Below are 13,539 nucleotides of genomic sequence, written 5' to 3' on the forward strand. Positions count from 1 at the left end.
GTGGCGTGTCCCGTTCAGCCTCCATTAGGAATATTGATCTCAGGCCTGCATGAGAAACCGATACAAATTAGCCTGTCAGCAGCTCTAACAAGGCCTGTGAGGGGGCTTAGCCTTAAATCGTCCTCGGAAAAAAATGCACCATTTCCAAAAGCGCAGCAGTCTCTTCCTCTAATATACTGCTGTGAGTCCCCAGATGTTTTTGCCCTGGATTTGCAGCCTTCAAGCACTTCAGCCAAATCTGCCAGTTATAAAGAAGAACTTTCTTTTGTGGGACGCTGTGTACACTTGGGAAGTGCACCTTGTGAAAGTAGGCCAGTGGAGGTGTGTTTTAAGAGGAGAGGCGCAGCGGTCACTCACACCGAGGAGCGCGTGGCGGGGGGAGGGGGGGTTGTCTCGTGATCCAGTTCCAGCCGGCCCGTCGCTGTCATCGACTTTATGTAGGCCTTTGAAAACGTTGCAGACCACCCGTAGCCAACAGGCATCGCCTGCTCCTGTTTTCCAGTTGCTCTTTTTCCTAAAAACTATTCTCCTCTTCCGCCGCCCCCCCCTCTCCTCCCTGCCTCCCCGCGCTCATTTGTCATTGTGGCCTGATTATTTCAGCCTGTTCCTTGTGCTCCTTCCAGCCGGCCAACCTTCCCTCTTATTTGCTGTGACTGTTGCAGCCTGGTCGTGGCCTGTTTACACGTGGCCTCCTCCCCATCAAGTACCTTTACCAGTTCATCTACGTCACGACCCTCACCAATGGGCATGAGCTCTGGGTAGTGACCAAAGAGAATGAGATCGCAGATACAAGCCGACAAAATGAGCTTCTTTTAGACTCCATCAGACACGGGGAGGAGTTGAGACATCGGGAGGGAGCTTGGAGGACAGCCGTGGCTCTGAAGCTCTCAGAGGGCCGGGCTAAAGAGGTCCCCAAATGTCACAAAAGTAGCTATGAAGGCATCTCTTATATTTCTATGATTGATGCAGATGGTTACCGGAAATGCAAATGTTCTATGCATTTTGACTTTTATATAATATATATCGCCTTAAAATAGATGACGTCCTTGAAAACCGGCATCTGAAAACATTTTTTCTTGAGGGCCACTGCCATCTGGAAAGAAGAAGAAGAATTGTTGACCCGTCATATGAAAAGGAGCCAGTTGAAATAGTTCTGGCCCCTGAATAGGATTCTTTCTTGACACATCTGGGAGTGGACTAAATGTTAGACCCTGAGAATGCTGGACCCATTGAATATCTCATCCATCCTCAAACTTTTCGATCCCCCTGGAACATGCTGGAGTCAGTGGAAATGGGGGCGAGTCACCTGGACTACTTTGCTCTTAGGGCTGGAGGATGCTAGAAACGGACTAGACATGAGTCGCATGACCTTGTCAGGTGGCAAAAGAAAGATGGAGGGGGGTGGGGCGGGGTGCTGCTTTCATAAAGAAATATAATGCACAATAACCCCATGTATTGGTGTTCAGGGCACACACTTTTTAAACTCTTGAGAGAAACCTTTGGCCAACTGCTGTCCGCAGGGTTTTAAAGCGACCTGAGGCTTGTCTGTGGCGGGCCGTTCATCTACTCCTGTTGTTACCCACGTGTCATTTCCTCGTCACCTCAGCAAAAGTCGGTGAAGGAATTGACAGTCGCATCGAGCCCCCCGCAGTCTTTCTCGCAATCCCAGATATTTTTCCGGAGGCAGCTCATCCATCAGCTGGATCCTGTGAATCAGATTGTGACAATGAGGTGATAAAAAGGTGACCGTGAGGAATCCCTGCCAACGGGAACAACATCCCGGGGCCGGCCATCTGCCGGGGCTGCTCTGTGTTTAAACAGTGCGACTGATCCTTGAAGGGTTGGAGGGCAGGTGGGTTTACTGTCCCGTGACGTAGGAGTCATTTCCCATCGCGTGCTCGCTCACAGAAACGAAACGGGGAAAGTCTCGTTCAGAGAACTTTCTGATGGTGATTCAAAACTGAATGGAATGATTTTCTCTTGTTAGCAAACACGGCCCCTGTTTCTGACTCATGGAGAGGAGAATTGCACCTGGATATGTTTAGTCAGTCTCCCAGTCTTGAAGGCAAAACCTGAAGACACCGAGGGAACCTCAGCTATTTAAAGAAGTATTATTGGCATAGTCATGGAGCTTAAAGAACTGGCTCTGCAGCGACAAAATTAAAACAGAGTTTCGATAGAAGAAACCAATAAAGCTGAATCTCATTTCCCTCCTCAGCAAATGGACCCAGGGGACCTATTAAGACATTATTCGACCCTTTTTCTTAGATGAGGAATTGATTCTGTTACAAAAACGGATTGTTCACCCGTGTGGCTTAATGTTTTTGTTCAGCGCCGGGAGCAGAAATTGTGGAGTGGAGTGTTACAAAGCCCCCCACCCAAATCACCGGGAGGCAGTGTTTTGCTGTGATGTGCGTGATTAGTAAGCCTGATTGACAAAAATGTGCAGCGGACCACAAGCGGCCCCGAATTACATCGCTTCATGCCACGATGGGCTGTTTTACAGACGTAATTTGACAATCATTCTCTTCTCGTTCCACATTTCATTCAACGACGGGGCACAACAATGTCCACGTTCAGAGCCTGCCAGGAGGTGCGCGCTCACAAAGAAACCATCTCATGCATTCATCGACAAACAGAACAATGCATTATGCAGATGGGTTGCCGATATGAAGGTATTTAGGTAGGAGACACCGCAGGATGCATGAATAGATCATGTATCCCCCGGGTCGCTTGCATGGCCTTTGTGCTCGTTGTTTCTACAAACACGCATGTGTGTCCGTGTGACTTTTGCACACGTTGCCTACTTTGTTACCGCTTGCTAGCGCACACAAACCCGATACGTTGTGTGTTTGTGTCTTCTCTTACCACACTGGACAGCGAGTGAGCACTGCGTCCTCTCTGCCACCCCTTCCCCCTCCCCCCCCCGGTCCTAGGTACTCCTTCCAGGATGAGGAGGACATGTTCATGGTGGTGGACCTGCTGCTGGGCGGAGATCTGCGCTACCACCTGCAGCAGAGCGTTCAGTTCAGCGAGGACGCCGTCAAACTCTACCTGTGTGAGATGACGCTGGCGCTCGACTACCTGCAGAACCAGCACATCATCCATAGGTATGCGATCCTCAAGTCAAAATCTCCTACAGCTTCTGCGCCTCTTTGAAAAACACAGCTTTCACAAGGGTCTCTCAGCTTCAGTGTACCATGGAATTCACATTGATGGATTCCAAAGACAAAAGTCCAGCCAGGATATTCCGCTAAGGATTTTGACCTTTTGTGGAACTCCTACGATGATATAGTGAGTAATGATTATGCTTTATTTGGAGTCATGATCGATTGACTCCACCAATATTTTGAGTGTAATTCATTGGCCAAAAGAGACAAACCCATAATAAACTAAATATAACTGAGGGTTATTGTTCTCTTTTCAAATTCTCTTGATATTGTCATTGCAAATTATTTTGGTCTCTATAACCGCGCAGTAAAAATCCTGACAGCTCCAGTAGCACAGCCTCTTTTGGTACCTGGTGTTTTACTTTAAATAAAGTGTCACTCACGGAAGACACTGACACACCCAATGTGGCAACAGGCCTCTTAATCTTATTCTCTGGGTTTTGATTAAATCTTCCAAACAGCAGATCAGAGAGAGACAGGTTAGACTTAGATAAACTAATTAACGTACCACTAGCAGCACTTTCCCGATGCACCCAAAGCACCAGTGTCAGGCCCTTACATCACTATGCTTTGTTTCATCAGATGTACTAAACCTCCCTCTCAGTTCAAAGCATGGACTTGTTTCCGCACTGAAACAAATCCGAACATCCTCTCAAGGTTGCGTCTCTGACTTTTAACATTCAACTCGTTTCCTCCATCGGGTTCTGCTTCTCCATCTTGCAGCCTTATTATCCGGTCTTCAACTCCAAAAACATTTGAAGGCTTTTCTCCCCTTTGCGTAAGCATTCAGAGCCACAAAGTCACAGAGCCTTTCTAAATAGCATCATGGGCAGTTCTTCAAGTCTGTGTATATATGTATTTATTTACACCCGCCTTCATCATGTCCTCTTGACTAATCCAACCTGCCTCCACCTTGACCGTGTCCGCTCAGATGACACCAACTTATTCTTACTGAGAAGGCTTCAGATGGATAGTAGAGGGGTTGGTCATGTTTTTATTCATTTATATCAAACATATTCTGTGTTTATTGTCTTCTATCTAGAGGTTAAAAATGAGACAAATATATCAAATAAGCGGAAGGAGACCTCCGTCCATTGTCCCTGTGTGGGCTGCAGGCATTACCTCATCTCTGCATCCCTGTTTCTACTTCCCTTACTTTTCAATAATAAAGACGGTCCTGGTGTTTGTTCTTGTAATTGTTAACATCCATCATCCCTAACCAGGGTGGGACTCGCCCTCCGCGAGTCTTTTTGTCCAAATATGCTGAGCGTGGTGGTATGCGTCTGTGCAGTCCAGTAAGTGAAAGAGCCGCATCCCTGCAGATTTACAGCCACAGATGGCTGAAGAACGATTTGAACCCTGCTCAAAATCTCATTTGGGCTGCATTTCTTCCTTCGACAACTGTGTCATGTAGGCGTGTGTGTGTGTGTTTTACCTGACTTGTGGGGACATAAAGCTTGCCTTCCTTTTGGAGACCAAATGGGGGAACAAATTGCACTCCCCAGTTATGTAAATCATTACATTTTAGTGTGGAGACTTGGTTAAAGTGTAAGGTTAGGGTTTGTTTAGGTCAAGGTCAGGTTAGGAGGAGGTTCTGATTAGGTCGGTGGTGTTTATGGTAACGGTTAGTATAGCGCTCCTGGAATTGAATGGAAGTGAATGTAATGTTTTAGCCAGTAATTAAGACACAACTGTGTGCCTGTATGTCTGTCTGTATGATATGAGTGAAATATACCCGTGTTGTCTGATATGGTTCCACATTTAGCAACAAAAACTGTTTCATCAGACACACGGCCGGCCATGCCGTGTCCATCAAAGTGTTAATGTTAGTTATTTTCAATATTTTTAATACTGTCTAAGAAGCAAAGCATAATTGTTGAATGGAAACCTTTTGGGAAATGTTCATCCTAGCTTAGCATAACGCTAGCCTGGATCTCTTTTATCCAAAGGTAAAAAATAGAGCCACCAGCCCCTCAATAACTCATTAGTTTGGATGTTATGTCTCCTTTGTCTAATCCGTCCAAAATCAGGAACAAAAAAACGTCTCGGCTGTGAGCATCACACTGGTTGCCAGGCAACTTCATTGCAAGGACAATTTTCCATCAAGACTCATTGATGGTTAGTGGTATACGTCTTCATTGTACGTTCTGAAAGGGTTACTCAAGTTAAAAGCAAACTAATTAACATTTCAGGCATCACAATCATCACAAAAACATGTTTTCGCGTGTGCATTTATAAGTTGTTAGTGTGCACCTGCGTGTGAGTCACCCGTCATCTGATAATTCTGCTGTGCACCATGTGTGTGTGTGTGTGTGTGGACACACTGGCGTTGTTTTTTGGGTGACAGGTGGCGCTTGTCTCATTGCTCTCTATCCCTCCACCCTCTCCTGGACATGGATGGTCTGCCTTTAGCCCCATTGTGTCGGCTCTCCGAGCCCTAATCCAATATCTGGGTATCCATGGCCGACGCCAGCTCTACAATTTAGTTCCACCGCTGTAAGTTTTTGACAGGAGAATACTATACAATTATTTGTTGCACCAACTGAAAGAGCAGAAGGTCTCCGGTCTCCTAGCAACAGTCAGCCGCCACCGTGCCCAAAGAGGTGAAAACCGGTCCGATGATGAGAAGAAGTAAAAGTCCCCTCTCCCCCGAGCTGCTATGTGTGTCTTCATCATGCATACACTCCACGTATTTAAGCTGCTCACTCGTGGAGGGGGGGGGGATGTTCCTGTACAGAATTAGAATTCCCTTTAATATTGTTTCATGTTGGATTGGTGTTTCCCTGCTAGCTGGGAGATGAGTGAACGTGTTGTACATCAAACGACGCAGTGCTGTGGCTGGCACTCGGTTCCAGGCTTCCTCCTGTGCACATGCAAGCACCGTCCCCCAGAACCCCACCACCACCTACTCCACCACGCCTCTCTAGGAATTTTGGCAGACGATATTTGCATCAGTTTAGCGTTGCACAGCCTGATACAGCGAGCAAATGCGTCCTGCGGGAGGTGCGGAGGCTCTCCGCGGACCCCGTGTGTATTCTCCTCACCAGCGAGAGGCGCGGCATAATTAAATAAGCTGTGCGCACTCTGTTAATTGCCTGTGGAGGGCTCGGAGGGACCGGGAGACGTCCAGGTGTGTGTGTGTGTGTGTGTGTGTGTGTGTGTGTGTGTGTGTGTGTGTGTGTGTGTGTGTGTGTGTGTGTGTGTGTGTGTGTGTGTGTGTGTGTGTGTGTGTGTGTGTGTGTGTGTGTGTGTGTGTGGAGTTGTCGGTCGTTGCATGGCTTGCCTCGTGTAACAAGCATGTGCAGACAAACCAGGGAGCGCCTCCAGGGGGATCGGTGATGTTCTGTGATTGAAATGCAGGAAATGAAAGTGCGCTCCTCGTGTTGCACCAACACGGACAGTGATTCACACACGCACGAGGTCACAAACACCTCCCACAGGCGCTCCACACTTCATGTACACATCTCACAGCCTTTCCTACCGGCCCACAGGTCTAGGTTTTTAGGCAGTTTCACTGAGGGACAAATAAGCCATGAATCAAGATAATCAAGTATATTTTTAGGCGCATTGAATATGTAGAAATTAAATAACTGAGGGAGAAAACCCCTTTTTTTTGGAAACACTATAAATAGTAAATATAGTCCAACCACCATACTTTTAAACGCAGGGGTTTGTCTGCTCTGACCGTGGTTGAGAGGGACTGCTGGGCCACCTGTTGGTTAGAATAAAGCACCATTTTACATTGTATTTAGTATGTTAACATACATTTAGTTTTACGTTATACTTTGTATAAATAGTAACTTACTGTGGGCTTTTCAACGCACGAGGTTTGACTGGTGCCTTTTCAATTACATCCTCTTGTTGCGGCGTCATCATTCTGCAGTATAATGGTGCCTGACTGGGGAATGAGCACCACCAGCTTGAAACAGCAGACTAATAATATTCTCGTCACAGTAGTGAATAGACGGTTACCTCGTTTATGACATAACATGTGGTTGTTTATCTGCATCAATGGTTAGTAAGTGCACAATTTTCCTTTATTTCTGTCTGTTATTTCTCCTTTAGAGATGTGAAGCCAGACAATATCCTGTTGGATGAGCAAGGTAAGGATGTGAGCTGTTTACAATCTACATGAACATTATTATCATTACATTATTTATTATATTTGTATTTGTGCAGATGTCCAATATTATGGACATGTATAGTATGGACCAACCTTCATCGTAAGCATGTCAATATAACAGTATGCTTTTAACGTGTATATGAAACAGACGACCATCACTTTGTCCTGAATGCTCATCACTGTATTATGTTAGTTTGTCAATGCATCCCACCAAAGCTGCCTCACCACATTACATCTCCTTTGCAAATAATAACTGCTGTTCATCAGAACAGATCCCAAAACTCTTAATAGCACCCTCCCAGCTCTCTGCACCATATAAATGGAATGAATTACAAAGGGCTTCCAAACTTCCACATTTCCTTTGAATGGATTTCGACTTACCTGTTTTTGTTTCTGATGCTGTTTGAATGTGCTTGTGTGTGACAGACATTGCTGTTTTTTGGCTGTAATCAGGTTTGATCTGATGATCTAACTCGTTTTAAATAAAGATTTTATATTATTAACATGTCCGTAATGCATTTTGGCTAGTCTAAAAAATCCACTCCGTTCCATTCTAATATCTACTTAAGTGTTAAGTCCTGCTAGTGATTTGTGATCAGGGAAAAGTGCCAAAACCTTTTAAGTGCACAGTGTACAGACAGGAGTGAGATGGAAATTTGGCACAAAATGACATTGAAGGGTACGAATGAGGCGGTCAGAGGAGTCAGGGACGGAACACAATAAAGTAATTCATTTGATTTATTTTATTTTCCTTTGAATGTGATCCGGGACGTGTCTTTAGAAGTTCATGTTTCAAAAATAATAAAACAATTCTATTGGATTTAATCCTGATGGATTTTGTGGTTGCTTCTTCTCAGGTCACGCCCACCTGACGGATTTCAACATAGCAACAATAATAAAGGATGGAGAGAGAGCCACAGCCTTAGCTGGAACCAAGCCTTACATGGGTGATTTTGCTTTGCTGCAACCACACAACCACCATGTCAACCAGGTCGTCATGGCTTTGTGCCAATAATTGTCCCCATTGGACACAAGCAAGCTTACAAAAATGACTGGACGCTTGTATTCTTGAACTATAGAGTAAGATACAGATGGTAAACTGTGAGCGTGAGGCAAACTGATGATGCGCACGCTGTCCAAATGAGACACCGCTGCTGTCAGATTTTCCCAACATATTTCTGATGACTCATCGTCCGGAAAGAGGCATCCGTGTAAATTGAATGAAAAGAATGACCGGGTCTATTTTTGTAAAAGCTGAGGCAAACATGTGACATCTTGTCTTGTGATTACACGTCACAGCTAAAACGAAATGAACAATATCTGCTGACATTTTGCAAAGGAACACTTTCTTCTTTTCTTTTTTTTACCTCGTATACCTGCAGCGCTTTGAAAAGCTTTTTACTGATCCAGAAGTGGTTTTCCATTTGTGCTTTCAGCCCCAGAGATCTTCCAGTCTTTTGTGAGTGGGGGCACGGGCTACGCCTTCGAAGTAGACTGGTGGTCACTCGGGGTGACGATCTTTGAAGTACTGCGCGGATGGGTAAGGCATCATTAGAAGTTTTCATTGCCGCAAGTTCACCAAACCGAATTGGCCTCGATACACCCCGTCCCCTTTCTCTTCCTCATCGGTGTATTTTTCCTCTTTTGGTAATTGTGTTTCCTCATCAGAGGCCCTATGACATCCACGCCAGTAACTCTGTGGAGTCCCTAATTCAGCTCTTCAGCACAGTCAGTGTGCAGTACAGCCCGGCCTGGCCCAAGGCCCTGGTTTCCCTCCTGAGGAAGGTAAGGCAGACACGGCCGGGTACCATTCGCTTTCAGCGCTTTCATCTCATCAGTTGGATTTACTTCATTATTTAAAGCCTGGAAATCTCTTGCCGCTATGACATCACGAAAGAGGTTCTGGATAGCGACTTTTATTTACCTCACCAATTCCAGTGATGCCCCTGAGTATGACATCATTTGTTTGTTTTCATGGTGATCTGGCTTTAGAGTAGGACTTCTTTTCAGTTACTATATTTTTCACAGCGAGCGCCTTCTTGGTTCATGCAATGTGAATCATTTGACAAATGCGCATGTTGTCAGGCAGCTAAAGCAGACTTGTTTTACACCAAATATCATAAAATAGCTAAAACGATTACTCAATTGATTGAATAAATTTGAAGCCAAATTCTCCAAATCCTTCGAACTTAACATCTGGGAGGTTTTGTTGCTTAGCTTCATCTTCAGTAATACAAAATTGTACATCTTGAAATGTTGAACTGTTTCAAATCATCACCTTGGACTTAAGGAAATTGCAATGAGCATTTTATATATCTTAATTTGAGGAAATACATTTTCATTTTGGTTAAGTAAATTGAACTCCTCTGCCTGGACACAGATGGTCTTTCCTTGGAAGAAGGGGGAGGGAGAGAAGGGGGGACATAGAGGTGGTTTGGGGATTCATATTGAGATGAAAAGCACCGAAGCCACAGGATGCAGGTACTGCGGGGGGATCGGAGGAGGGAGGATGAGCCGAGACCCTCGGGGCAAAGGATGAGAAATACGACAGATGGGAATCTGAAGGATGGAAGCACAGAAACTGAGCAAGTGGCTGAGAGGTGTGTGTGTGTGTGTGTGTGTGTGTGTGTGTGTGTGTGTGTGTGTGTGTGTGTGTGTGTGTGTGTGTGTGTGTGTGTGTGTGTGTGTGTGTGTGTGTGTGTGTGTGTGTGTGTATTGCTGCCGATAATATGCATCAAGTAATTTATCCTTGTGTCGGCGCACAAACGCTGCTTTTGTTTGACAAGTAAAAATCTGCCTGTGTGAGATACTTCCCTTTGTGTCAAACAGAAATAAATCTGCTGAGTGACATTTTTGACTCTAGTGGTCTCACATAAAATAATGCACCTTACTTATCCGAGACAAATCTTCTCGTCTCCTCTTTTAATATTTTCTGACACAGTTTTGGAGTTGGTATGAAACAGCATTGCTTGTTAAGAGGGGTTGTTTATTGGCAGAGTGAAAGTGAGCGCATGAGTGCACACGTGTGCTCTGTGTCTGAGTGACTGAGTGTCCTGGACGCAGCGCCGGTCTCTTCCGCTCTGCTGCTGATCGATTACCGTGTCTGGACTCCACCGAGACAAACGCAACTGTCTCCGCAGGAGAAAACCGAATCAACCTGTGATCAAAGGAAGAGAACACGGGATGAGAGTTGACACGACACAAACAACACAACCTGTTATTGTTTCCAGCGTTGGCCCTGAGGATAGGAACGAAACGGACGGTACCGTTCCATTAAAAACACAGGCAGTTTTTATCCAGGAGGTACTCATGTGTGTGGCGTTCATCTGTCTTGATCTCTGCCACAATTAGAATACACACCTGATGAGCCCTGATGGTCACTTCATCGGAAAAGGCTTTTAATTCATGCAGCATTCCTGTTGGAGTTTTGTGCAGCATCATAATACATAATACATCAGAAAAGCATATTATTGTGGGGGAAAAAAATTAATTCTGAAATCCTGGCAACAGGGTTGACTAGACTGTATGTATTATTTAAGTTTTGAGTTATATCTCAATAAAGCTTTTCAAAAGTATGATTTATTTATTTACAATTTTTTCCAGTTAGCATGTGTTAGCATCTGCACAATACACAGCAAAGCCTTTCATGGTCAAATGTATAGATTTACCAACTAGCAACTGCACTAAATAAACAGTCCACAGGCACAATATTTAAAAGTTTGCTTTGATGCCGAATATAATCCAAGCTGGCGAATGCACCCAACTAGTTAAGTAGCATTCATAGTTATATTAAGCTAAGAAGGGTTACGTGAGGTACTGCGCCGTGTGCCAGAAGAAGCTGGAGGCCGGATTTGTTCCTAACGTCAGTGCGAGGCGACCAGATATCCACATACACAGAGACATGCATTAAACACGCAGAAGTACACCACAACTCTCCTTGTACACTGTACAGAATCCATATTCTCTGTGATACTTATAAACAGGGATAAGGGAATGAATAGAAGCGTCTGAAAGTTTGAATTTTTCAGTGTTTGTAGTTAAAGATCTAACATGTCAAAGCACAACATAGAAGGTTACTCTCAGGGAGGCCAAGAAGGATTACGAAGACATTGTTTTGTTCCTAAGTTATGTTCACTCAAGCCCAGACAGGCACTGTGTCACATCGTTTTTATGAACTCTGCTGTGACCCCCGCCACAAAAAACTTCTCCGCATGCAATTTGTCGAGTGTATTTCACCTCCCAGAGAGGACAGTCTGGCTGTGAGCGAGGAGAGGAGTTGCCACGGTGTTGTTGCTACTCTGAAGGTGACATGAAGTATGTGACATTGCGCGTGTGTGTGTGTCTGTGTGTGTCTCTTCCTTCCAGCTTCTGACAGTGAACCCGGAGCATCGTTTCTCCGGCCTGTCCGACATGCAGGCATCTCCTTACCTCGCTGACGTCAACTGGGACGCCGTGTGCGAGAAGAAGCTGGAGGCCGGATTTGTTCCTAACGTCAGTGCGAGGCGATCAGATCTCCACATACACACAGACGTGCATTAAACACTCAGAAGTACACCACAACCCTCCTTGTACACTGATCTCAATGAGTATGTGTAGCGACTAAATAATACAAAATAATCTGACGCACCTGCTTCACTGTATTGCACTACAGTGTTCGAAGACTTCAAGTAGCTGTCTGCATGGGAATCCATCCGTTTGTGTTATTCAGACCAGTGTGCACATGTGCATTTCATGCATTCAGTGCAGCACTATCATGTGTGTGAGTGTTTGCGTTCCCAATGATCTCCTGTGCACCTCCCTCCCTACAGAAAGGACGCCTCCACTGCGACCCCACCTTTGAGCTGGAAGAGATGATCCTGGAGTCCCGTCCCTTACACAAGAAGAAGAAGAGACTGGCCAAGAACCGGTCCCGTGACAACAGCAAGGATTCTCAGTCTGTGAGTGACACAGAGATTTATTCATCGCAAATACATCAAACATGACATGATTTGAAATAAAACAACAAATGTCAGTTGTCATTGATCTTGGACTACAGGAGCACTCTGTGTGTTTGTGCACGTGCGTCACATCCATATTCATTTAAAGAGCGGTCACATTTGTCCTATTGGATAATAATCTTCATATTTCTCCATCTTCATATTTGTGCTTTAGATACAAGAAATAGAGGGTGAAATGCTGCAGCATTAAAAGCCTTACAGAGCTGGGAGAATGAAGGTGGATCGCAAGATGTCCCTGCATCTGTCAATATGCCTTTATTTTATAATAAAATGTCCTTTTTAATGCATTGGTCAACTTTTAAGATGCTGATTTCCCATAATGCAATGCGCTGATTTGCTGTTTCCCTGTTAATCTGCATTTTGCAGATCAGGTTAGTGTGATTTTCAGTACACGGGTGCTAAAAGCAGACGATAATACGCCATGCAACGTGCCACATAGGAGGGACACTGCTAGAGACAGTAGAGGATGGGCCAGTCTTACAGATAACAATGCAGCTCAGGTTCACCTCGGTCCCTGGTCTTTCAGTTCCTGTCAAAACTGCATATTTTTAGATTGGAAGTGAGCCGGAGCCATGCATATTTTCTTTGCTCTGCTGCTGTGAATTCCCTCAGCTCAGCAGACAAAATCAATAGATAATTGTGCTGCTGAATACAAAGAGAGATTTAATAAACAGGCGTGCTAGCTGCGGGCTTGCTGTAAGTAGGCTGATTAGTGGGATCTTTTGAAATCATTAGTATTCCCAAACAGGCATGTAAGCAGCATTGTCTCCCGTCATACTGTATATTCTGCTCCACTTTCGGGGCAAACTATGTTTTTACAGTAGGTCACATCACGTCCGTATTATTATAACAAAATGTAATGATTATAAAATGGAAATCTGCTGTATTTATGATTCGGGGATTAGAGCCACACGGCTCTCAACTTCCAGCAGCAACAATGCTAACAGAGCTAGCAGAGTCCAGCTGAGGGGGAGGTTTTGCTCAGAATCACATTACACCACTGCTATATTTGGGAGCTTTATGAGTTGGATGAGAAGTTTGCAGTGACTGTCCTGTCTTGTCTTTTTCAGACTTTTAAAAAAAGTAATTTGGATACTCATTCTCACGGGGTTATGTGCCAGACTATTTCTCAGCTGGGGGCAGTAAGGAGAACTTCTGGAGTTGGCTGGTTGCCTGGTTACGGCTCATTGAACTGAATAAATTGTACATTATCATTTATACACTTCAGGTAAAAAAATAGCAAGATCCT

General features: G+C 44.8%; 1 protein-coding gene across 1 annotated transcript in view; it reads left to right on the plus strand.

The window, feature by feature from the left end:
- The window catches only part of stk32c (serine/threonine kinase 32C), a 53,184-nt gene that overhangs the window by 33,184 nt on the left and 6,461 nt on the right, over nt 1-13,539 (plus strand). Inside the window, exons 4-10 of the mRNA XM_040178645.2 lie at nt 2,937-3,110; nt 7,236-7,273; nt 8,151-8,240; nt 8,730-8,833; nt 8,962-9,078; nt 11,659-11,784; nt 12,102-12,230. Of these exons, the coding sequence (XP_040034579.1) occupies nt 2,937-3,110; nt 7,236-7,273; nt 8,151-8,240; nt 8,730-8,833; nt 8,962-9,078; nt 11,659-11,784; nt 12,102-12,230 (778 nt within the window). The remainder of the gene's footprint in view (nt 1-2,936; nt 3,111-7,235; nt 7,274-8,150; nt 8,241-8,729; nt 8,834-8,961; nt 9,079-11,658; nt 11,785-12,101; nt 12,231-13,539) is intronic.

This window comes from Gasterosteus aculeatus, chromosome 6, assembly GCF_964276395.1.
Source record: "Gasterosteus aculeatus chromosome 6, fGasAcu3.hap1.1, whole genome shotgun sequence".
In the NCBI taxonomy this organism is placed as follows: Eukaryota; Metazoa; Chordata; class Actinopteri; order Perciformes; family Gasterosteidae; genus Gasterosteus; species Gasterosteus aculeatus.